At 37.0% G+C, this 23517-nt stretch overlaps 1 protein-coding gene across 1 annotated transcript in view; it reads left to right on the forward strand.

Annotated features, from left to right (window-relative positions):
• HMCN1 (hemicentin 1) overlaps positions 1-23517 on the forward strand; it is a 545341-nt gene that overhangs the window by 287114 nt on the left and 234710 nt on the right. Inside the window, exons 16-22 of the mRNA XM_004372917.2 lie at positions 5894-6088; positions 9535-9630; positions 10849-10976; positions 12285-12429; positions 16228-16340; positions 21454-21613; positions 22479-22647. Coding sequence (XP_004372974.1) covers positions 5894-6088; positions 9535-9630; positions 10849-10976; positions 12285-12429; positions 16228-16340; positions 21454-21613; positions 22479-22647 — 1006 coding nt within the window. The remainder of the gene's footprint in view (positions 1-5893; positions 6089-9534; positions 9631-10848; positions 10977-12284; positions 12430-16227; positions 16341-21453; positions 21614-22478; positions 22648-23517) is intronic.

Below are 23517 nucleotides of genomic sequence, written 5' to 3' on the forward strand. Positions count from 1 at the left end.
CCTCTAACTTTAATATTTTGTTTTACGTCAACTAAATTTTTTCCTCCTGGGATCTTTTATGATCCCTTTGCCTCCCAGCCATCTGGTGAATGTTCTGCATTCTTGTAGATTATGCTCTTGGGGTAGAATCAACAGAGCTGGAAATGGTCACAAAGACCGCTGTAGACTCTGTCTAGGGCATGGCAAGATGTGTTTGAACCATGACTAAACTCTGTGGTTATTAAGAGAAGTGCCTTGGAAATGAGAGTGGAATCTCTGGGTGGAGGGAATTTCTGGATCTACCAGCAGGGTATAAATGGCACACCCAAATGAGGAAGGGTGATATTAATACATACAGAATTCTTGTTTTCAAGCAATTTACTAAGCACAGTGTTTCAATTCTCAATATTTACTGATTTTGCCTCTCCCTCCTTTTTACACATATATTTCATATTTACCCAACATTTTTTTAGAATTGTCTAGCTCTAAAGAAATAGGGAAGCAGCCTCAGTAATTGTTCCCAGCAAAAAGGGAATGACACTTTCACCCCCTCCAAGTTTGTATAAAATCTAACAGTCTTTCACATTCTTCTTTGCTTACTCACTGCCTTCTTATTAATCTACTTAGGTTCTGGACTTTCCAGGTTCTCTGTTCTGCCCAGTGATACACCATGTATGGGTTAGGGCTCTCTGTGCTGGGTGACTTGCACTGGATTAGGAACATTCCAACAAATGTTTTGTATTTATCCTTCATTCCTTGAACTGAACTGAACTGAACTTTGTTTCATCTTCACTCATGTTCAAGATCCTCACTCTCTCTGACCCTGGTGGAATTAACATAAATTCATTTGTTTGCTTACTATAACTTTGATCCTTGTTAACAGTTGCCACATAACTTAGTATTAAAGTCAACGTTATTCCTGTTGCTGTTATGCCTTAACTGTTTATTATTCATCATTAGAATCTTGGTCATTGTCACCAACAGAGGTTGATTAGACCTTGTCTGTTTACATAAAACTGTTGTTAAATATCTTAGAAGATATAGGATGTGAGTGCTAAGAACTATGCAAATTCAGTTATGATGACGGTTATGGTTATAACCATTAGGTTTAAAACAAACAAACAAAAAAGAACATTTTTCCCCCCAGAATTTACATAGTGGTTAAGAGAATGGATTCCTCTGGAGAGGGCTGGGTTTTTGAATCCCACCTCTATCATCACTGACTGTGTGACCTTTCTGCCTGACTTTTCTTATCTATAAAACGTAAATGGTACCTACCTCAGAGGGTGGTTGTAAAGATGAGATGAGACGCTATCCATGTACCGTGCTTAGGATTTGAAACTTGGTGGACGTTCAGCATGTTAGTGGTTACTACTGTTCCCCTGAACCTGCTTCATGCAACAGGTATCAAATGGATGAACATTAACTTCACAAATTAAGTGGTCATTTTGATTCTTTCAGTTCTGAAAATGATATAAAAATGAATACGTATGAATAGAGAGATATAGATATAGAGATATAGGTAGATATATGTATCTATGTATCTATCTATATCTGTAATCTATATATCTGAATTTCTATCTCTGTGTCTCTATAATTAAAAACATTGCCGTCGAGTCAATTCCAACTCATAGTGACCCTATAGGACACGGTAGAACTGCCCCATAGGGTTTCCAAGGAGCAGCTGGTGGATTCAAACTGCAGATTTTTAAGTTAGCAAATGCTTAACCACTGCTCCACCAGGGCTCGCTATCTATAATCCAAAAAAAAAACCCAAACCAGTTGCCATCAAGTCTATTCCAACTCATAGTATTTAAGATTAAGCATTGGGCTTTTAATATGAAAATCAGTTTCAGCTTGCTTCTGAAAAAGAACTTGAAACAAGTACTAAACTGTTTGTGGTGCATAATACTATTCATGTGAGTTCCAAAACTGTTGGCCATAAATTTAAGTACGTTATAACTTAAGAAGAAAAATATGCTTTTATCCATATCATGTAGCTATTTGGGCTTTCAGATTGTTTTTGTGGGGCTATTACTTCACATCAACAATACTAGATCAAAAAAATAATAATGGAATCCTGTTTAATATTATTTTTGACTTCTAGCTTCTTATAGTGAGTCTCCTTTTTCCTATTTCTCATTATCATGGCTTTAACTTATGGACATTTCAGGTCAACAGGGAAAGCTACCCGTGATTTTTGTCCTTCTTAAAGAAGGGTGGTGAATTGTGAATTCATTTGGAAGAAAGGAAGATTGACTACATCAAACCAAAAGTTGGCCTGGCAGTGATTTTATTTGCAACATTCAGCGCCACACAGGGTTGGAATCTTAATCTGTGATTGTGTGTTTTGTGGTTTGGTAGAACCAAGACAGAGTGTCCAGCCATTTTAGGAAAGAAAAACCTCTGTTTGACTAATATAAGTCAAGGGTTTCATAGTGGGTATATATATTTAATTATCATTAGAGGAATTAAAATAATTTTGGAGTAGGTTTTAGAGCAAGATCGTTTTTAATTTTCAAAATAATATGTGTACAAAACTGTATCTACCTGTAAATGACAACAAAGCCTTGGTCCAACACAGTTCTCAGGTGCTTGCACACAGATACTTAGGGGATCAGCGGGGTCTTGATAGACTAAAATATATGCAGAAGCAAAAAAGATGAGATTGAAAATAATATATTAAATTCCAGAACTAAAAAAAAAAACCACACTGGTTGCCATCAAGTAGAGTCCAACTCATAGTGACTCTATAGGACAGAGTAGAACTGCCCTGTAAGGTTTCCAAGGAGATCTAATAAATTAACTCTGCAATATTTATGGCTAATGATAGTTAATATTTGGTGCTTACTATGTACTAAATGATTTGTAAAGATTATCTCTTTTAACAACATGAGGTAGAAAATGTTATTATCTTTCATTCATGGGGAAATTCAGACTGGGAGAGGTAAAATAATTTGCCCAAATTTATAGACTAAGAGGTAGTCGAGCTGCCATTTGAAACCACTCAATGGGCTCTTAACCTCTCTAAGTAACACAGCCTCTTCTGTACCAGTACTGTATGTTGTACTACACTTACTGGCTGCTTCCCCACCAGCTATTCTTATTAATCTGTTTATCATCCACTCAGTGTAATTTACTTGGAGTCCAAGTTGGCCATACACAGAAGTAAGAAGTATTTAAAAGGCTCCTTGGCCTGAGTTATGAATTGCTTCATTTTTGAGGTTTACTTGTCATTGATGTCTTCTTTGTGCTGTCTTGGCCACTTACCTAGTGCCTGGTATTCTCATTTGCCTTGTTTTCTGGTACTAGTATGTCTATTCCCTGATTGGTGGCCTTTTATATATTTCTTGTAGTGTTCTTGTGCCTAGTACTATTCCCAAAGCATCTTCCCCATGGATGACTTTTCCATGTTAACTGAGTTTTCTGGGCACAGCTTGAACTTTGCTTATCCTTTTAAACACGTTTGTTCTTGCCTTGCTTACTTCTGAAAATTCTAATTTGTCATTATTTTCACTGATGCCTATGTCCTAACGTGTCAGTAACACCTCCCTCTTCCCTCCTCCCCGCCCCAATACTTAGTTGATCCGAGGCTTCTGCATACGCTTTTGTTATTCTAGAGTTCATTTCTGTCCCATCTCCACATTTCACTCACCCACACTCTGAGCCTAACATATCTTACAAGTCGTGCCGAGACTTTTATGCTTAACCTACATTTTTTAGAAAAGTTACCTACTTGAGAATAAATGACTGTTAGCCACTTCAGAGAAAAGGGAGAAGCTTAGGATATGCAAGCAATGGGCTACTTTATAAATTATCTTAAAAATATGTTCATTTTGCCTATTATTTTTGTAAGTCAATTTCTCATGTAGATGGGTTGAAAGAAATGTAAACAGTTACATCACTTCTTTTTAAAAACATTTTGCCCAATTAAATTAAAATTAATTTAATTTAGTTTTGTTTCGTTTAGATTCAATAAACAAACAATAGCTTCTGAAATTACCATGTTTCCTTCAAAAGTGTGAATTCAAATGTACTGGGTCAAAGTTGTTGTCGCGTGTGTGTGCGTGCACGGGGGTACACACACACACACACATACTGGATTATTGTTGAAGTGGTTTAATATTGACTCAATAATTCATTCACAAATATCTAACAACCACTTGTAATCCACAAAGTACTGTGTTAGTTGCTGTTAATGATAAAAATATAGCTGTAAATAAAAACTGTTAAGAAATATACAGTTTAGTAGGAAAACTAAGACATACGGTGTAATAAAAGACTGAATATGACGATTGCCATGAGGGTGGCAATGAGTTCTCTGAAAGTTCAGAGGGAAGAAATCATGTCCAACTGGGATGGTAAGAGGCAGCATCATGGAGAAGCAGCCTTATGAACTGGACTGAGGAGTTGTATTTCAATAGACAGAGATCTGGACTTCGCATTTGAGAGGGATGAAATAACACAGGTATAGCTATGGGAAAGGTCAATCCTTGTTTGAAGAGGCGTGAGGAGTTCTGATTGGTCAGAGGTTAAGATTTGTGCAGGGAAATAGTGGGAGATGAGGTTGCAAAGTTAGAGGAAGTCCTTGAACCCAGGCTCAAAAAAAGCACTAACATTGTTCCCAAAATAACTGTGCATCTGGGCCCCAGAATTCCCATGAAAAGGAAAGAAGTGCTGTTCAAGCTCGTTTTTGTTGGCCTGTGAAACAGCATGACAGTGGACAGTTGTAAGAACCTGTAGAGAAGAGGAGGCTGATGAAATGGCAAAGAATTGTGGCTCTGGAGTCAGATTGACCTGGTTTGAATCCTAGCTTCATTGCTCAACTCCATGTGACATTTAGCAAGTTAACTATCTGAGTCCCAGTTTCTCCATCTGCTGGGATAATAGTAGTACCTACCTTGCAGGGATGTTGTGAAGATTAAATGAGATAATCAGTATAAAGCACTTAACCCACATCATGGCTTGGTAAGAGATAATTATCCTTGTAACTGCTAAACAACATTTAACCTTGATTCTATCAAGGAGACCTCCCTTGAGTACCTCCTCTTAGAGTACTTCAAGAGCAGGTTTCATCCAGTGCTTCCAATAGTATCCTATATATATTTCTCCTTGCAAGATGCCTCAAACATCATTACTAGCAAGTTCTCTGGGGGCGTATTGATAGCCTCACCTACTTGGCCCTGCTGACAGCATCCTCCCTATTACTATATTGCTGTATGTTCCAAGGTTTCTAACTCTTTCTCCTGGCTCCTGTGATTACCTGAATTATGTGGCTATCAATAGACTTCTTAGCTATAATTTTACAATTTCTGAATCCTTTCTTAACTCTGTTTAAGATATTAAGTCCTGATTATTCTCCTTTTAATACATACTACATTCTGTTCCTTCATATTCTTGATTCTCGATCTTAAACACAGATATAATTTGGGATTAAATACTGTAAGCTTATTATATACTGATCTACTGAAAACTGAACTCTAGTATAAAGTTTATTTTAAAAGCTCAGTAGAAGGCAGTAAGTTTTGGAAAGTGTTAAAAATATTTCCTTACAAGACCATCTTATATATAAGGAAGTCTTAAGATTTGAGCAATATGACATTAACTAAAATTGAAAACAAATTCCTAAAATGAAAGATTATTTAACACAGTCTTGATTTAAATTCTCACTCTTTTCATTGTCTATCACCTTAAGGAAATAGTTTTGCCTTTTATGCCTGTTATTAATTTATTAGGCAAAAATAAATCTGCTGTTTCTATATCAGAGAGATAATTAAAGTATAAATTTATAATATCATATGAACAATGAAATGATTCAAATTCAATGTGTTGATTGTTTAATAATTAAGCTCTAATTTAATGTGCCTATGTACTATTTCAATGATCTGTTTTTATTTTTTTCATTATCTTCCAGCACCTCCAGTTTTCATACAAGAACCTACTGATGTGTCTATGGACATTGGCTCAAATGTGACATTACCTTGCTATGTTCAGGGTTATCCAGAACCAAGCATCAAATGGCGAAGATTAGATAACATGCCGCTTTTCTCAAGACCCTTTTCAGTTAGCTCCATCAGCCAGCTAAGAACAGGAGCACTCTTTATTTCAAGTAGGTTAAAAGGAATATATTTTACACAAATAAGTATGTGTGTATTATACATTTATAGTATTTCATACATAAGTATTGCTATATTTAAAACTGTGAGTTAATCTTGCAAATGTATTTTGTATTTGTTGCATTTCAGTTTAAAATAGTACTAAAATTTTATATTTTGGACTTGCCATGAATGGTTATTTTTATTCAAATGTATGTCATTAGTTTGTCATGAAGGCTTATGAAACAGTAGGACTTCTTCGTACTTCATTTTTTCTTTGCAAATAGAGACACCTGGGCCTCTTGGTGGGTAAGTACTTGCGGTTTATTGACTCTTGTATCAACTATAGTAAAAAAAAGTAAAGCATTACTAGTAGTCAGTTAACTTTAATTAACTATTTTTGGCCAGCAATACATAAAGACATGCATAGGGACCCTATGGCTGCTCTTTGATTAAACGCTGTATCCACCTGAACAGATCGTATCCACCTGAAGAGATTCCAATAATAAATATTTAGTCACTCAAAAATTTCACCTATAAACTGTTAAGCAATTAGATATTTGAAACCACTTTGTATTTTTTCAAATAATGTTAAGAATATTTGGATGGTGGCACCAGGGAAGGAAAAACATTTAGATGATTAATTGGTTTTTAAAATGTAGTTGGATCTTTGGGGTATTTTGTAAAAAGCCCCCAACTAGTGATTTCCATGCTTATTAACAATATTAGGAGCCCTGGTGGCGTAGTGGTTAAGAAATCAACTGCTAACCACAAAGGTTGGCAGTTTGAATCCACCAGCTGCTCCTTGGAAACCCTATGGGGCAACGGGTTTGGTTTTCTTTTTTTTTTTTTTAACAATTTTAAATGTGCATTAGCTGCTTAAACTTTCAAATAAAAATTAAATCATCTAATTACAAGTGCTTAAGTGTTCACCTTTGTGTTAGGCTCTGTGGTGAAGACTGAAGTCAAATATGGGATCCCTCACTCGGGTATTTAACAATCCATAGTCTGAATGGATTGCAGCAAAATGTTCCTACTGAGAAGTACCCATCAGATTGAATTAGATTGGGTAGGACCTGAAATGTCAAGGTGAAGAAATGCAGCTGATGAGATAGAAATAGAGAGCACCTCAAGCTTCATGGGCAGGAAAAGGCACATAAATGTATTGTTTCAGAATGATTCCTTTGCAAGGTAGGAGGAGAGGTGAGAGAAAGCGTGAAAAGGCTCACATAATTATCCAGTAGGGTAATTCTGGTGATGAGAAACAACCTAGAGGGAGCAAAACTGAGACCTAAAAATAAATATAGTAGAGAAGATGAAAGAAAAGGAAGATTAAAAGAAGAGGCCAATGTATATTGAGCAATCATTCCCCAGTTGCTTAAATTGAAATATGTGGAAGAACCTAGTGACTAGAAACTTGGTTCTCTGTAGTGTTTTGTACTTCTACACAAATCAGTCCAAGAGTTGATAATATTTTAAAAAAGCTTGGTTAGAAGCAGTGTATAACTTATTAACCTGGTGATTTGTTTAATTTTCTTCTCCAAATGAATGTTTGCCTTTGTTTAGAGTGAACACCATCTAAGTTTACTGAGTGCAATTCTGCAGTTTTATGCGTATGTTTAAGAGAGCAGTGCAAACTTTATCACTGCTCCATATCTAAGATGGTTTGGAACTACACATGATGGAAAGCTGCTTTTTTTTCTCTGTCAAAATCTTATGAGTAGATTAAAATCTGTTTATTTTGATTAATACATTTGCAAAAATTACGATCATTCCACTATTTAAAATCTTCTCTTGCCTTTCCTATTGCTCACAAGACAAAATGACACTTCTTACAGGGTACCAGCCTACTTCTTTAATTTCAGTCTCCTGACTACACTTATACAACCTCTAACCCAGTAGTCCTCATCCCAGTGGGCCCAACACCCTCTTTTTATAACAAATATTTTATAATATCCCTTTCATTATGCACCACCTAATGTACATTAGGGCAACATCCGACCGCATACACATCAGTGGTGCCATAAGCTCAGAAATCCCGATAGGAGAATGGGATGTAGCGAAGATATAACTGGACGTAGGGTATGCAACAGCTTCACGCACGCAACACATGTATCTCATGTCTCTTGTATACAAAGCGATTGCACTGCCAGGTATATAATGGTATGTATCTCGAATTTTTAATAAAATAGGCTTTATGGAGTTGGTTTTATAACTATGGGTTTTATATAAGTCCGACATTTGAAACCCGAGGACTGCCTGTATATAATACAGTGTTTGCACAACGTCCAAATCACATACTATCCTACTTCACAGAACATATTGTGGACATTAAGCGACCTATGACTGTATATGTATGATCTACCCTGTTGTTTTTACGTGTCATCGAGTTGATTCCAACATATAGAGACCCTGTATGATAGAGTAGTACTGCCCCATAGGATTTCCTAGGCTGAAATCTTTACGGGAGCAGATGGCCAGGTCTTTCTGTAGAATTGCTGTGTGAGTTGGAACAGCTGACCTTTCAGTTAGCAGCAGAGCACTTAACCATTGTGCCACCAAGCCCAAAATATAGTACAAATGGAAAAAAACAAAGTGATTTCTGGTAAAATAATACATAACTCAACATGTAAATACTCTGGCAATGTCTACACCATATGGATGCAATTTTATGTAGCATCACTGTAAATTCAACAGCTCAAATACAGACTGATACAGCAGTATGGAATGGATGACTGAAAAACTCCACGCTGATGACGTGTTGTCTAAAATGGTAGATAATTATTGCTAAAGTTCTGTCTTTCTTCTTACACAGAATTAGGCTCTAGGTTCAAATAATTATAAACAGGATTATCAAATCCCTGAATTTCCAGTGAGACCTTCAAAAGTCTTTCCAGACTTGGGTTAATTGTTCCTTTCATGAGTCTACCCCGTTCATTGTTTTCGTAACTTTTGCTCACTAAATGTCTGTAGAATCATTGCACCAACAAAAAATGTCTCCAACAAACTTCCAAAATGCCCCCTCCCTCACATGGTTGTTTAGTGTCTATTGATGGTGCAGCTTTCCATTCTCTGAACAGCCCATAGCTTTTCAAGTCATGCTTTTGCATTTGCAGCTCCTTAGCTGCAAAGACCACCCTTCCTCTATTCTATCTGCTCTCTAAGGTACAGCTCAGATATTACCTCCTGTGTGAATCCATTCCTAACTCCCCTACATGCTATTAGTCACTCCTGTCTCTGTGCTTCCACAGATTGTTTTTTGAAACTCAGAATGCATTACAGCATTTATAATGTTGTGGTGTTACTTGTTGCTTTCTGTGTCTGTCTCTTCCCCTAGAATCGGAACTCCTGGAGGTAGGTACCATAGTTTCTATTCCCAGATCTCAGTCAGCATTGTTGCTGATACATAGTTAATTCTTCATAGATGGTGTTGAATGAATAAATCATCTTTTATTTTTAGATTTATGGGCAAATGATAAAGGAACCTATATTTGTGAAGCTGAAAACCAGTTTGGAAAGATCCAATATCAGACAACAGTAATGGTGACGGGACTTGGTAAGCTCAATTAAGTGTTTAGAAACCGCACTCTCCACTCTCCAGAATCATCAGACTTTTATTTACTTTCTTACTACTTGTGCCACTTTAATAAAAAACAACCAAGTACATACCTAATTACTAGACTAGCCTTCCTTCCTACACCCGTTTCGTATTTCACAGAATGTTAGAACTGGAAATAACCTTAGAGAGCACCTGCTCCAAGCGTCTCATTTTCCATTTGATGAAATGAAGGTAAAGTGATTTAAGTTTAAATATGAATATATGTTTAGAGTGGTAGAGTTCCTCTCTGGTTCTTTTTTACATTTATCATTTTAGTCTACATGGAATTATTTTTGTGTTTGATAGTGTCTTTTATTCCCAAGTGGTGAGATTTTTGTTTCAATAATCTTTTGTTAAATAATTTATTCTGTTCCCACTGATTAAAATATCCACTTGGTTACATGATAAGTTTATATTTTTATGTCTATTTCTTGGTGTTCTATTTCTGCACTAGTACTACATTGTTTAAATTATTATAGCATTTAATGTGATTTTTAAATCTGGAACTGTGAAATTTATCATTAATTGACAACAACTTTTGCAAAATTTTCTTCATGTATCTCCTTTTATTCATCTATTTAAACTTAATTTTTTCAGATAAAACCTCTTAGGGATTTTACTTTGATTTGAGTTTGGTCTTTGATTTCTAGATGAGGGGATATTTACAGTACTTTGCCATTCCATATACGAGAGTCTATCACATTTTGTTTGCTTGAGCTATTACAGCAGCTCCCTCAACGATCTCACCCCTTCCAGATTTCCCTTTCTCCAATAGCTCCTATTCAGTTTTTAGATTAATATTTCCAAAGAATGTTTCCGATGATACCACTTTTCTACGTAAATGCTTTTAAGTTACTCTCCATTTGTTTACTGAATACATCGTAAATTTCTTGGCTTGATATTTCCAGCCTTCTACCATTTTACCCCTGCTGCAGACTTATTCTGCCCTACTCTCTTTACTTCTTCATTACTACTTGTCTTCTTGCCATTCCCCTGTTCACAGTGAGATGTCCTTTATCTCTCTCTCTTCAAATTCATACCCCTTAACATTTATAAATTTTGTTCCTGAAAGCTCAGATTTTCATAGACTTATTAGTAGATGTCTTGGCTTATAAAATATTTGCCTTTCTTTTGGAAGAAATAGAGTTGAAAGTACCTGTGCTCTCTCTGATTTAGTTGCTCCTCTTATTGGAATCAGCCCTTCAGTGGCCAATGTAATTGAAGGACAGCAACTTACTTTGCCTTGTACCTTATTGGCTGGGAATCCCATTCCAGAACGGCAGTGGATTAAGAACTCAGCCGTGGTAAGAACATATTAAATGCATATACTCGTATTCCTAGTTTTCTTGAGGAAGAGGCAATGTATTCCAACCACTGAAATGTCAAAGCACCTTGAATAAATATACAAAATATATTTTATAAGTATAAAAAAATTTTCTTCAGTATTAACATGTTTGTGGAGTTCATATTATTTTGGGATTAATAAAATGGATAAATAGTGGTGTAATTTTCACAATTTCACATTAAATACTATATTACTAATAAACTCAATTTAGAATATGCAAAATCTGAAGCATGTATTAACATATTTTCATAACATATCAATGTTTTTATGCACTTCCTTCTAGGACGTTATGAAATGTCAATATTGCCATAAAATTCTCCCATTATATATATATTAATATTTATTAATATTAACTGCAAGCATTATATATTTTGTTATGAACTATTTAAAAATGTGGATCTACATTGTGTTATAGTTTTTCAATGTATAACTTTTGATTATGAAAGTATATAAAAATTTTTCACAGTTCTATGAAATTTTCCCACAAATATCCTCTCGGGCAATAAATTTTCATCTTGTTCAGAGTATTTTTTCTGTTTTCCAGAAGTATTTAGACTTTCTCTCTTCTTAAAGTACCTATTAGTAGTGAATCAACTATATAGGAGGAGATGTAAAATTGTTCATATTTAACTAAAAACCTGAGAAAAGTTAGTATATCTAGTTGAATAAAAAAATGCACTTATAAGTTAATTTGATACTACTTGAGCACTGAGATATATCATTATTAAACAGTATATATAAATGGTATAGATTTAGAGGTGATCAATCTTAAAGGAAAATATTGCCAGTCTCCTGTGACACAGTTTCTATATGTATGTCTTTTATGTTTGACACTGGATGATGCTGTCCTCTACTATTTGCATCTGTGACATGACTGCCTGTGTGCCAAAATATAAATATAAAATTGCTTCTTAGTGACAATAAGGTCTTCTTGGAGAAGAAAAATATAAGCTAGAAGTGTAATTTGGGTCTTGAGTGCTAACAAAAAATACAGAAACATGAACCAAGTGGTGTCTGTATTTCTTTCCCTTTTCCAGCATGTAGATAACTCTCTGACAAATGTTAATAGGTATAATCTTTTGAGGTATACCAAGATTTTATACAACTGATACCACTTTTGGGAACATCTCACAATTATTTTTCACTTAAGTGTTAAAATATTTTGTTTTATAAGACATTTACCCAGTTGAATAAAAAACAGCAAATCCAATTTTGGCTCAGGCAAAAAAAATTTTTTTAATTAAGAATGACTTCTTTTTTCTTTTAGTTGGTCCAAAATCCTTATATCACTGTGCGCAGTGATGGGAGCCTCCATATAGAAAGAGTTCGTCTTCAGGATGGAGGCGAATATACCTGTGTGGCCAGTAATGTTGCTGGAACCAATAACAAAACCACCACTGTGGATGTGCACGGTAAGACACTTGCCCATTGTATTGTTTCCAGACCGTGTTAAAGCTGGGTTAATATATTAAAATCAAATAACTCTAATTATAAGAAGTGAGATAAGTCTCCTAATTGTTATTCTTACCAAAAGCCTTATTTCTTGAACAGTATTTACGTTGTTAATGCTGTTTTCAGATTTCCCTTTTCTGTGTACACAGAAGGACATCAGTGGGAGTCACCAGCTGAGTCTGGCCAAGGGCTTTTGTAAGTGGTTTCTTAACTGATAAAAATGAACTCAGCTCTCAGATGATTGTGTTTAAAAATACATTTCAATGTCAAGCAAGTTGAACTTTTTATACCATCCAAAATTGCCTTTTTTTCTTGGATTGTGCAAAGAGCATGTCCTTACCAATGGCCCCTTTGTGTTTCAGTCAGAAATGACCTAAACTTTTCTAAAGGTCACCTCATGTGCACCAAACAGTCTCCTTGCCCATTAAATAAAGGTCAGGAATAAGAAAACCCAGATGCAATCTTTTTCCATCCGTGACTAGCAGTTACCAACTTTATACATCTCAATAAATAAGTGACAACTTTGTAGTTTAAGAAATTGTCATAACTTTTTTGTGTATTTCCCTTAAGGAATTTGCAACATTCTTCTTTAAAAAAAATGTAGTATTGAAAAATAGCTGTGTGTACAGGGCTGAATATCTTAGAGAAGAAAATAGCACAGAACATTTATTTTTAGTAGTTAATTCGATCTTTGTTTAGCACATGAATTGGAGAATCGCTTAACCCAGTAGTTCCCAAATTTTGTTTGGTCTGTTGAAAATTTAATAGATGAAGATCATCTTCCTCTTTCATGCCTGCTTCTCCTTTTTAAACAACCCCTTCTGAAATATTTTTGAAGAAATACTATTTTGAAAAATACTAAATCAACCAGCAAATTAGTTATAGCCCAAAGGAGTAAATGGAAACCCTGGTGGCTTAGTGGTTAAGAGCCACAGCTGCTAACCAAAAGGTCAGCAATTCGAATCCACCAGGTGCTCCTTGGAAACCATATGGAGCAGTTCTACTCTGTCCTGTAGGATCACTGAGTCAGAATCAACTCGACAGCAACGGGTGTGTGTGTGTGTAAAGGAGTAAATGTCTAATGCCGGATCTGGATACTGTTGAGTTTAATTATTTTTAAAGAAGATCAGTCCATAGATTTCCTGATGAGTGCTTAAGGATTAGTTTAGGAATCTAGTTCAGTAATGCCCTCCATGTACCTTCTATCTGACTTATAGCACCTGCCTGGAATATTGTGTCAAGAAGGATTCTGAGCCCAAATTTGGACGGGGGTGAAAGAGTGAGTGACACAATTAATTGCAATGTCTGCTAGATGAGAGGGGTGAGGTGAAGAGACAAACCAAGTCATTTATGCTTTCATGATGTGGTGTATCATTATTCAGGAAATCCTTACAATTGAAAGTTACAAGGACATCTCACAACATCCTTTGGTAGTTCACGTTAGTCCAACATGAGCAGCTGATTTAGTCAATAAGTTAAAAAATGTCAACTCCGCTATTTGTCATGAACTAAACAAACAGCCTTGTAGCTAACAGATTTGTCTTTGAGCTGGGTGTGATGCAGCACCACTAGACCTCTACATTTATGTTAATTAGCATTGCCATTCTGCCTCTCCCCTTTTATGAATGCTCATTAAAGGCTCTAACTAGCTCTAAAATGAATGAATGAACACAGATATAACTGCAAATTAAAATGACAAATAAAACAGTGTAATCGTGATATTGATTTATGCAGATTGACAATCTTTGAAGAAACTATTCTCCCATACCTAAATGTCATCAGATTTCAAAACCATAGCCTGTATTTGCCACTTTCCTTTATCCCTTTCAAATTGATTATACATTTATGAAAATGGCTTATTCCATGTTGCCACAAATTGACATCATAGTTGAAAGTTGACTACTTTATGATAATTCTAGAAATTAAATGTCTTGACTTAGAGAGTAGCCTGGCATTCTTATTTAGGGCTAGAAATTTGCTGCCAACTCTTTAAGAAGAAATTATCTAAAGATTAAGTGCAGTCATAGGAAAATATGAGTATGTAGCATACTTAATCTAAACCTCTCAAGGAAGTTTCTTTACTGAGGTCTCTGGTAACTCTTATTTGGGCAAACTTTTACTCCTGGGTGGCTATGACAACTGGAGAAATCTAAAAACTTCAAGATAAAAGACAGTGAGTGATGAAGCTCCAAGAAGCAGTTCCAATCTCATCTTTTCAGAGGATGAAAGCAAATGTACTGGTATTTGCTGGGCTTTTGCTATTTATGTTCTTTGCACTGGGTTAGGAATTTTCATATATGGGAGCTCCTTTAATCAACATCATTATTTAAAAAACATTGATTATTGGTACTTTTTTCAGAAAGGAGTGATCAACAGTCTTTCTTTTCCTTTTGCTTCTACTCATATAATCTAATTCTTCAGTTGCTTTCTAAAGTCGAAAGGTGTGTTATTCTTTTACTGAAAAACGTTGGCTTTTTGTTGTTCTTGTTAGGGGCCCTTGAGTCAGTTCCGACTCATAGCGACCGTATGTACAACAGCACGAAACACTGCCCGGTCCTGCACCATCCTCACAATTGTTGTTATGCTTGAGCCCATTGTTGCAGCCACTGTGTCAGTTCATCTCGTTGAGGGTCTTCCTCTTTTTCGCTGACCTTCTGATTTGCCGAGCATGATGTGCTTCTCCAGGGACTGGTCCCTCCTAATAACATGTCCAAAGTATGTGAGATGTAGTCTCACCATACTCACTTCTAAGGAGCATTCTGGATGTATTTATTCCATGACAGATTTGTTTTTTCTTTTGGAGGTCCATGGTATTTTCAATATTCTTTGTCAACACCGTACTTTAAAGGTGTCAGTTCTTCTTCAGTCTTCCTTATTCATTGTCCAGCTTTCGCATGCATATGACGCAATGGAATACACTGTGGCTTGGGTCAGGTGCACATTAGTCTTCAAGGTGACATCTTTGCTTTTTAACACTTTAAAAAGGTCTTTTGTGCAGATTGCCCAATGCAGCGTCAGTTGATTTCTTGACTGCTGCTTCCACGGGTGTTGACTGTGGATCCAAGTAAAATGAAATCCTTGATAACTTCAATCTTTTCTCCATTTATCATGATGTTGCTTATTGGTCCAGTTGTGAGGATATTTATTTTCTTTATGTTGAGATGTAATCCATACTGAAGACTGTAGATTTTTGATGTAGTCTTTTGATTGTAAATTCCCAAGACCTTTCGAGCGTTACCATTAAGCTCCTTTTAAGAAAATAAATCCTCTTTTCTAGGCTAAAGAGTTTGCTAAGTGATTCTTGTGTATCAACAGATATTTAATATGTGATGGTTAAACAGCCCATTTCCCTATAGGTGGACTTAAGGCAGCTCACTGTAACTTAATGTGTAATGGTGGACACTGGTCAAAGATATGTGTTAACTGTATAACTCTGAGGGTATAATTGTCTCTTGTTTTTCCAGGAAAAATGGATTCTCTTTAGTCTGCTCTTATTTTTACTGAGAAGGTCAACTTACTAGACATCATTTCCCACTTGTTTTAAGTTGTTACAAAATTCTCCAGATCATAGCTATTGTATTTCCTTGTTTGCTTAGCACACTCCCTGACCAGTTTACCCTAGGTGTCTATCAAAAAAAAGTTTCATCTTTGTTAGTTTTTACAAACATTAAGCATATACTGAAAATGTTCAACTTTAATTATATGAGGCTAAGTGGAAGAATAGGTTCTCACATTCTGAATTCTGCTTGTTTTTTCAGTTCTGCCGACCATTCAGCACGGGCAGCAGATACTCAGTACAATTGAAGGTGTTCCAGTAACTTTACCATGCAAAGCAAGTGGAATTCCCAAACCATCCATTGTCTGGTCCAAGGTAAATGACACATCTAGTGATGTTTGTTGGAGTCCTTCAGTGGTGCAAATGGTTAATGTGCTTGGCTGCTAACCAAAAGATTGATGTTCAAATCCACCTAGAAGCACCTCAGAACCTGCTATGGAAAAATCAGCCATTGAAAACCCTAAGGAATACAGTTATACTCTGACACAGATGGGATCACCATGAGTCTGAATTGATTTGATGGCAACTGGTTTTTAGTGATGTTTGTTTCTGTCACATGCTAAACAACAGTATTTGAATATCTTTAGTCATACATGAAACTTGTGACTGTACCATACCAGTTGCTGTTGAGTCAAATTCAACTCATGACGACCCCATGTATGTCACAATAGAACTGTGCTCCATAGAATTTTCAATGGCTGATTTTTTTAGAAGTAGATCACCAGGCCCTTCTTCTGAGGTGCCTCTGGGTGGACTCAAACCTCCAGTCTTTCAGATAGCAGCCAAGTGCATTAACCATTTATACCACACAGGGATTCTTACTATTCCACAGAGGAAACCAAACCAATGAAGTCCTTTACTAGCTCTCCTTTTTTCTATGCCTCACTTTCCCTCTCTCCCACACAAGCCTCTAGGGATCATTTCTCAAATAACCTTCCTGCCTCCAAATCTTTATCTTAGACACTCAGTTCACTTAAGTGAACTCAAACCAACACGTACACACAAACTCATTTATTCCCCCTCTTTATTAGAGTCCTTGGGTTGTCACAACAATTTACCTCAAACTGGGTGGCTTATAAGAACAGAAATTTATTGTCTTATACTTCTGGAGGCTAGTAGTTTGAACTTTTGTTGTTGGAAGTACCATACTCTCTCCAAAGCCTCCAGTGGAAGATCCTTTGTTGTCTCTCCCAGCTTCTGGCAGCCCCAGGCATTCCTTCCTGGACTTATACATACATCTTCCCCTGACCATCCTTCTGCTGTCTGTCTCTCTGTGACATTTCTCTTTTATAAGGACACCACTCAGATTAGATTAGGAGCCACCCTACTCTAGTCTGACCTCATGTTAATTTAACTGATAACATCTTTAATTACCTTATTTACAAGCAAGATCACTGCTCTAAAAAAGAGGCACAGTGAGAAAATCTCACCTTCTTTGCTAATTGTGTCATAAGGATGAGCATGAATCCAATCCCCAAAATGTGGATAAGGATCCAGTCCTCACCTTTCCACTTCTCTATCCTCATTGCTAGCTGCCTAAGGTGGCACTCTCAGTCTCCAACCCTAGCCATCCAGAGCTGGATCAGAGCTCACAAGTTAAAAGGACATTATCCTTCAGAGCGACTGCCCACTTAGAACTTCTCTGACCCTAGCTACTCAGAGCTGAGTCAGAGCTCACAAGTTAAAAGGAGACAGTCCTTTAGACTGCCAGATAGACAGACACCAGCTGCAAGCTTGGAGACCCACCTGACACTCCAAACTTCTGCCCTACAGCCACAAATTTGGGGCTGAACCCCTTCAGGATGCTAGCTGCAAGCTTGGGGAGTCCATGCAACACGCCAACCTTCTGACTTGCTGGCTTCTATTTCCTTCTTTGGGTTCAATAATTCACTGGAATAACTCATAGAATTCATGGAGAATATCTGCCAATTTATTATATCCAGAAAGAATAAAAAAGGAGAGATGCATAGGATGAGGTCGGGGAGAGATCTCAGTATGGGGCTTCATATCCTTAGGGATGCACAACCCTCTCCTGTGCATGGATTCTTTCACCAACCAGGAAGCTCAGGGAACTTTCATGTTGAGAGCATTTTATTAGCTTTGTTGCAGTTATGATTAGGGCCTCATTGCATATTCATTGAGGCCTCATTGAACATGCATACTTGATTAAATTAAATTAAAGTGATTAAATCATGCCCCACTCCCTTACTGAGGTTAACTGACAAGATGGTCTTTGTAACCTGGCCAACCCCTCACTCATTTACATGAATTCTCAAGGGTAGTCTGGTGATTTTAGATAACAAAATCACCTTCATTACCTAGGAAATTCCAAGAATTATTTTTCAGGAACCAAAGACAAAAGACCAACTTATTTTAGGTAAGGTAATTGATTACCAAACTAAACCCATTGCCATTGAATTGATTCTGACTCATAGCTACCCTATGAAGGAACAAAAAGTCATTTAAAAGACAGGAAAGAAAGAAAAGACCAAAATGAATGTCAGAAGAGACTCTGAAACTTGCTCTTGAACATAGAGTAGCTACAGCTAATGGAAGAAACAATGAAGTAAAAGAGCTGAACAGAAGATTTCAAAGAGTGGCTCGAGAAGATAAGTAAAGTATTATAAAGAAATGTGCAAAGACCTGGAGAAAACCAAAAGTGAAGAATACGCTCGGCACTTCTCAAGCTGAAAGAACTGAGGAAAAAATCAAGCCTCCAGCTGCAATACTGGAGGATTCTTCGGGCAAAATATTGAATGACGCAAGCAGCATCAAAAGAAGATGGAAGGAATATACAGAGTCACTGTACCAAAAATAATTGGTTGACATTCTGACATTTCAGGAGGTAGCATATGATCAAGAACATATGGTATTGAAGGAAGAAGTCCAAACTACACTGAAGGCATTGGTGAAAAACAAGCCTCCAGGAATTGACGTAAATACTGATTGAGATGTTTCAACAAATGGATACAGTGCTGGAAGTGTTCACTCGCCTATGCCAAGAAATTTGGAAGACAGCTAACTGACCAACCAACTGGAAGAGGTCTATATTTTTGCCCACTCCAAAAAAAGGTGATTCAACAGAACGCAGAACTTATCGAACAACATTATTAATATCACACACAAGTAAAATTTTGCTGAAGGTAACTCAAAAATGATTGCATCAGTACATCAACAAGGAACTGCCAGAAATTCAAGCTGGATTCAAAAGAGGATGTGGAATGAGGGATATCATAGCTGATGTCAGATGGATCTTGGCTGAAAGCAGAGAATATGAGAAAAATGTTTACCTGTGTTTTATTGGCTATGCAAAGGCATTTGACTGTGTGGATCATGACAAATTATGGATAACACTGTGAAGAATGGGAATTCCAAAACTGAATTATGCTCATGAGGAACCTGTATGTAGAAGAAATGGTACGTAGACCAAAAGGCAGTCATTCCAAGAGAACCAAGGGATACTGTGTGGTTTAAAATCAGGAAAAGTGTGCATCAAGGTTGTATCCTTTTACCATATTTATTCAATGTGTTTGCTGAGCAAATAATCTGAGAATCTGGACTATATGAAGAAGAATGAGGCGTCAGGATTGGAGGAAGACTCATTAATAACCTGCAATATACAGATGATACAACCTTGCTTGGTTAAATTGAAGAGGACCTGAAGCACTTACTGATGAAGATCAGTGAATACAGCCTTCAGTATGAATTACACCTCAACATAAAGAAAACAAAAAATCCTCACAACTGGACCAATAAGCAACATCATGATAAACAGAGAAAAGATTGAAGTTGTCAAGGATTTCGTCTTACTTGGATGCACAATCAACACCCATGAAAGCAGCAGTCAAGAAATCAAATGATGTATTGCATTGGGTAAATTTACTGCAAAGACCTCCTTAAAGTATTGAAAAGCAAAGATGTCACTTTGAGGACTAAGGTGCACCTGACCCAAGCCATGATATTTTCAATCACCTCATATGCGTGCAAAAACTTGACAATGAATAAGGAAAATCAAAGTAGGATTGATGCCTTTGAATTATGGTGTTGGTGAAGAATATTGAATATACCTGAAGAACAAACAAAGCTATCTTGGAAGAAGTACAGCCAGAATTCTTCTTAGAAGCGAGGATGGCGAAACTACGTCAAATGTCCTTTGGACATGTTATCAGAAACAACCAGTCCCTGGAGAAGGACATCGTGCTTGGTAAAGTAGAGGGTTAGTGAAAAAGAGGAAGACCCTCAATGAGATGGATTGACATAATGACTCCAACAGTGGGCTCAAACATAGCAATGATTGTGAGGATGATGCAGGACTGGGCAGCATTTCATTCTGTTGTACATAGGGTCGCTATGAGTAGGAACCGACTGGATGGCACCTAACAACAACAGTGACAATTCATTACTGCATAATCACATTCACAGGTACCAGGGGTTAGGACTTCAACATATCTTTTTCAGGGACACAATTCAAACCATTGCACTCTCTATGTCCCTATCATGTAGTTGTCCAGCTTTACTCATATTCTTGCAGTGAGGAAAAACCCATTTCCTGAGGAAGCCCTTTTTATCTTTGAATAGCCATGTAGAAGGCATACTTTCCATAAATTAATTTAAATCAGTCAGATATAAAATAATATGAAATGATGTCATAATAATGAAATGTGGCATTTCATTAATTAGTGTTACATTCAAAATGTTTTGACGTACTACGTAATCTTACCCACCTAAAAATCTCTGAAGGAGCTCTGGTGGCTGTGCAGTGGTTAAGCACTTGACTGCTGACCAAATGGTCAGTGGTTTGAAGCCACCAGCCACTCCCTGGGAGAAAAATGTGGCAGTCTGCTTCTGTAAAGATAACAGCCTTGGATACCCTATGGGCCAGTTCTACTCTGTTCCTATAGGATCGCTATGAGTAGGAATCAACTACAGCAACGGTTTTAAAAATCTCTGATATATGAAGAAGCAGATGTTGGTATCTGTAAATTAAATAAAAAGTTTAACATTTCTATATTCTAGACACAAGATGCTGGTGAAGCTGATCCCCAAACTGCACTGTGTCTGGCACCTAGCAGAAGTTGAATGCATTTTAGTAAAATTGAAAAAGGGGAATTTCTTTTCAGGCTGACCCTTTGTGCTGCAGTCCAGCACAGAGGCCATAGCACATTGTCCCACCTATTGCTATAACCATTCTTCTCTCCCTTTGTTAGTGGCTCTGGAATGAAGGAGATGTAGTTTGGCATGGAGAAATATCAACTTATTTGTCTAATTTTTTCTTATAAATAACTTTCTTCAAATTAGCATTTTTTTTAATCTAGTGTTTTCCCCCTTTGGAGGTTTTTTTTTTCTTCTTTTCTTTCTTTGTATCTCTTCCAGGCATGAAGTCACTCTTTTATTATCTTAAAACACGCTTTGCTCTTATGCTTTGCAGAAAGGAGAGCTGATTTCCACTAGCAGCGCTAAGTTTTCTGCTGGGGCTGATGGAAGTCTGTACGTGGTGTCCCCAGGAGGCGAGGAGAGCGGGGAGTATGTCTGCACAGCCACCAACGCGGCAGGCTACGCTAAGAGGAAAGTGCAGCTGACTGTCTATGGTGAGAGCTCCAGGGCAATGTTGTTCTTTGACACCGTCAATCTTTGCCAAAACTCACAGTCCTCTCCAGAAATGTTACCAGAGGACCAGTGCCGAACCCCTAGTGTGAACTGCTCCCCCAGGTTTATATTTTTTTATAAGAATGCATTCTTGCTGCCAACCCAAACCTCCTCTGCTTAGACTTTAAGGGAGAGTAATTGTATAGCCCTTCGGAAAAATTTTATGGTGTTTTTCCCAAGGAGTATATTTATTGCACCCAACCAGCTCCAGTAACACTAGTTAGCTGAAAACTCCTAGCAAAGCCAAACCTCGGCTATGTTTTGGTTAGTGCTCTGCCTTGAGGGGTTACTTTTGCAGATGGAATATTTTAAAAGGGAGCCGTGGGAACGCAGTGGTTAAAGCACTCGGCTGCTAACCAAGAGGTCGAGAGTTTAAACCCACCAGCCACTCTGTGGGAGGAAGATGTGGCAGTCTGCTTCCGTAAAGATGACAGCATTGGAAACCTAATGGGGCAGTTCTAGTCTGTCCTACTGGTCACTATGAGTCGGAATTGACTTGATGGCAGTGGGTTTGGGTTTTTTTATTTTTGTGGGGGTGGGTTATACTTTGTAAGAGTATTTCAGCTGAGCTCTTCATTGTGTTCTGAGAGGAAGAGCTCAAAGACAAACTACCTGGTTTCTTCCTGTCACCTCTCCCAATAAACACATTAATGGGAAGCTTTAGATATGTCCTGAAACTTTGGAATAAATAGCATCTTTTTGTGAATTATTTAAGAACATTAATAGCCTACATTTTAATGGAAATTAAGCTGTGTTTTGTTTTTAATGTACAATTTCCCTTCTCCCTCCAAAATGTGTTTATTTTAGTAAGACCCCGAGTGTTTGGAGACCAACTGGGACTGTCACAGGATAAGCCTGTTGAGATATCAGTCATTGCAGGGGAAGAGGTGACACTCCCGTGTGAAGTGAAGAGCTTACCTCCACCCATAATTACATGGGCCAGAGAAACCCAGCTTATCTCTCCATTCTCTCCAAGGTAGGAGACCTGGTATGAATTGCAAAGCGTGAAAATGTAACCTCTTGGAACAGATGACAATGCCTGTTTAGATTTACAAATGTCTCAAAAGTGGCTTTTAAATTTGAAAAAATTCATAAGTACACCTGAACCTACAGGAAATGTATACATATTATATATTGTCTAATTCATTCTTTCATATTAGAAATGCTAACACTCAGCTTTGGCATTATTTCCCACTGGTGCATCTTATAATGTATTCATTTAAATGGAGCCGATTTGTCTGTAAATTCTCGTTAGTACAATATACATAGCACGTATAGAATACCAGTAATCCTACAGGAGCAATAAAACATAATATGCACTCTATGTCTAGGATTTGACTTTTATTGGATGTTTTGCATAGATCTTCTTGATTAACTCCTTACACAAATAAAGGCCCATTGAGACAATTAATTTGATAGGTTAAGTGACATAGAAAGCAGAATACAGAGTCTTTAAGAGCACAACCTTTGCTGCCAGGCAGGTATGAGTTTAAATTTATCTCCACCACTTAAACTTGCCTGAAGCTTTTGGCAATTTTTTCAGGGAGCCTCTCTGAGCCTTAGATTTCCTGTTTGTAAAATATGTATAATAGTTACCTGAAAGAATTACATATCATATATTTCACATCCCCAGCCTCTAATTCTCATTAAATAGTAGCAATGACTCTTTTAACTCAGCACCATGCCAGAATTACTGATAGGATAAGAATTATAGCACTAGCTACTGCCTAGTAGAGTTGCTGAAATATGTTTATGAAGCTGTAAATTCATGCTGCTGTAGATTCTTTACCACTGGTGAGGAAAAAAATGACTTTATATAATTTTACTATTTCTTTGAAAAAATGGC

This window comes from Trichechus manatus, unplaced genomic scaffold (genome assembly GCF_000243295.1).
Source record: "Trichechus manatus latirostris isolate Lorelei unplaced genomic scaffold, TriManLat1.0 scaffold00021, whole genome shotgun sequence".
In the NCBI taxonomy this organism is placed as follows: Eukaryota; Metazoa; Chordata; class Mammalia; order Sirenia; family Trichechidae; genus Trichechus; species Trichechus manatus.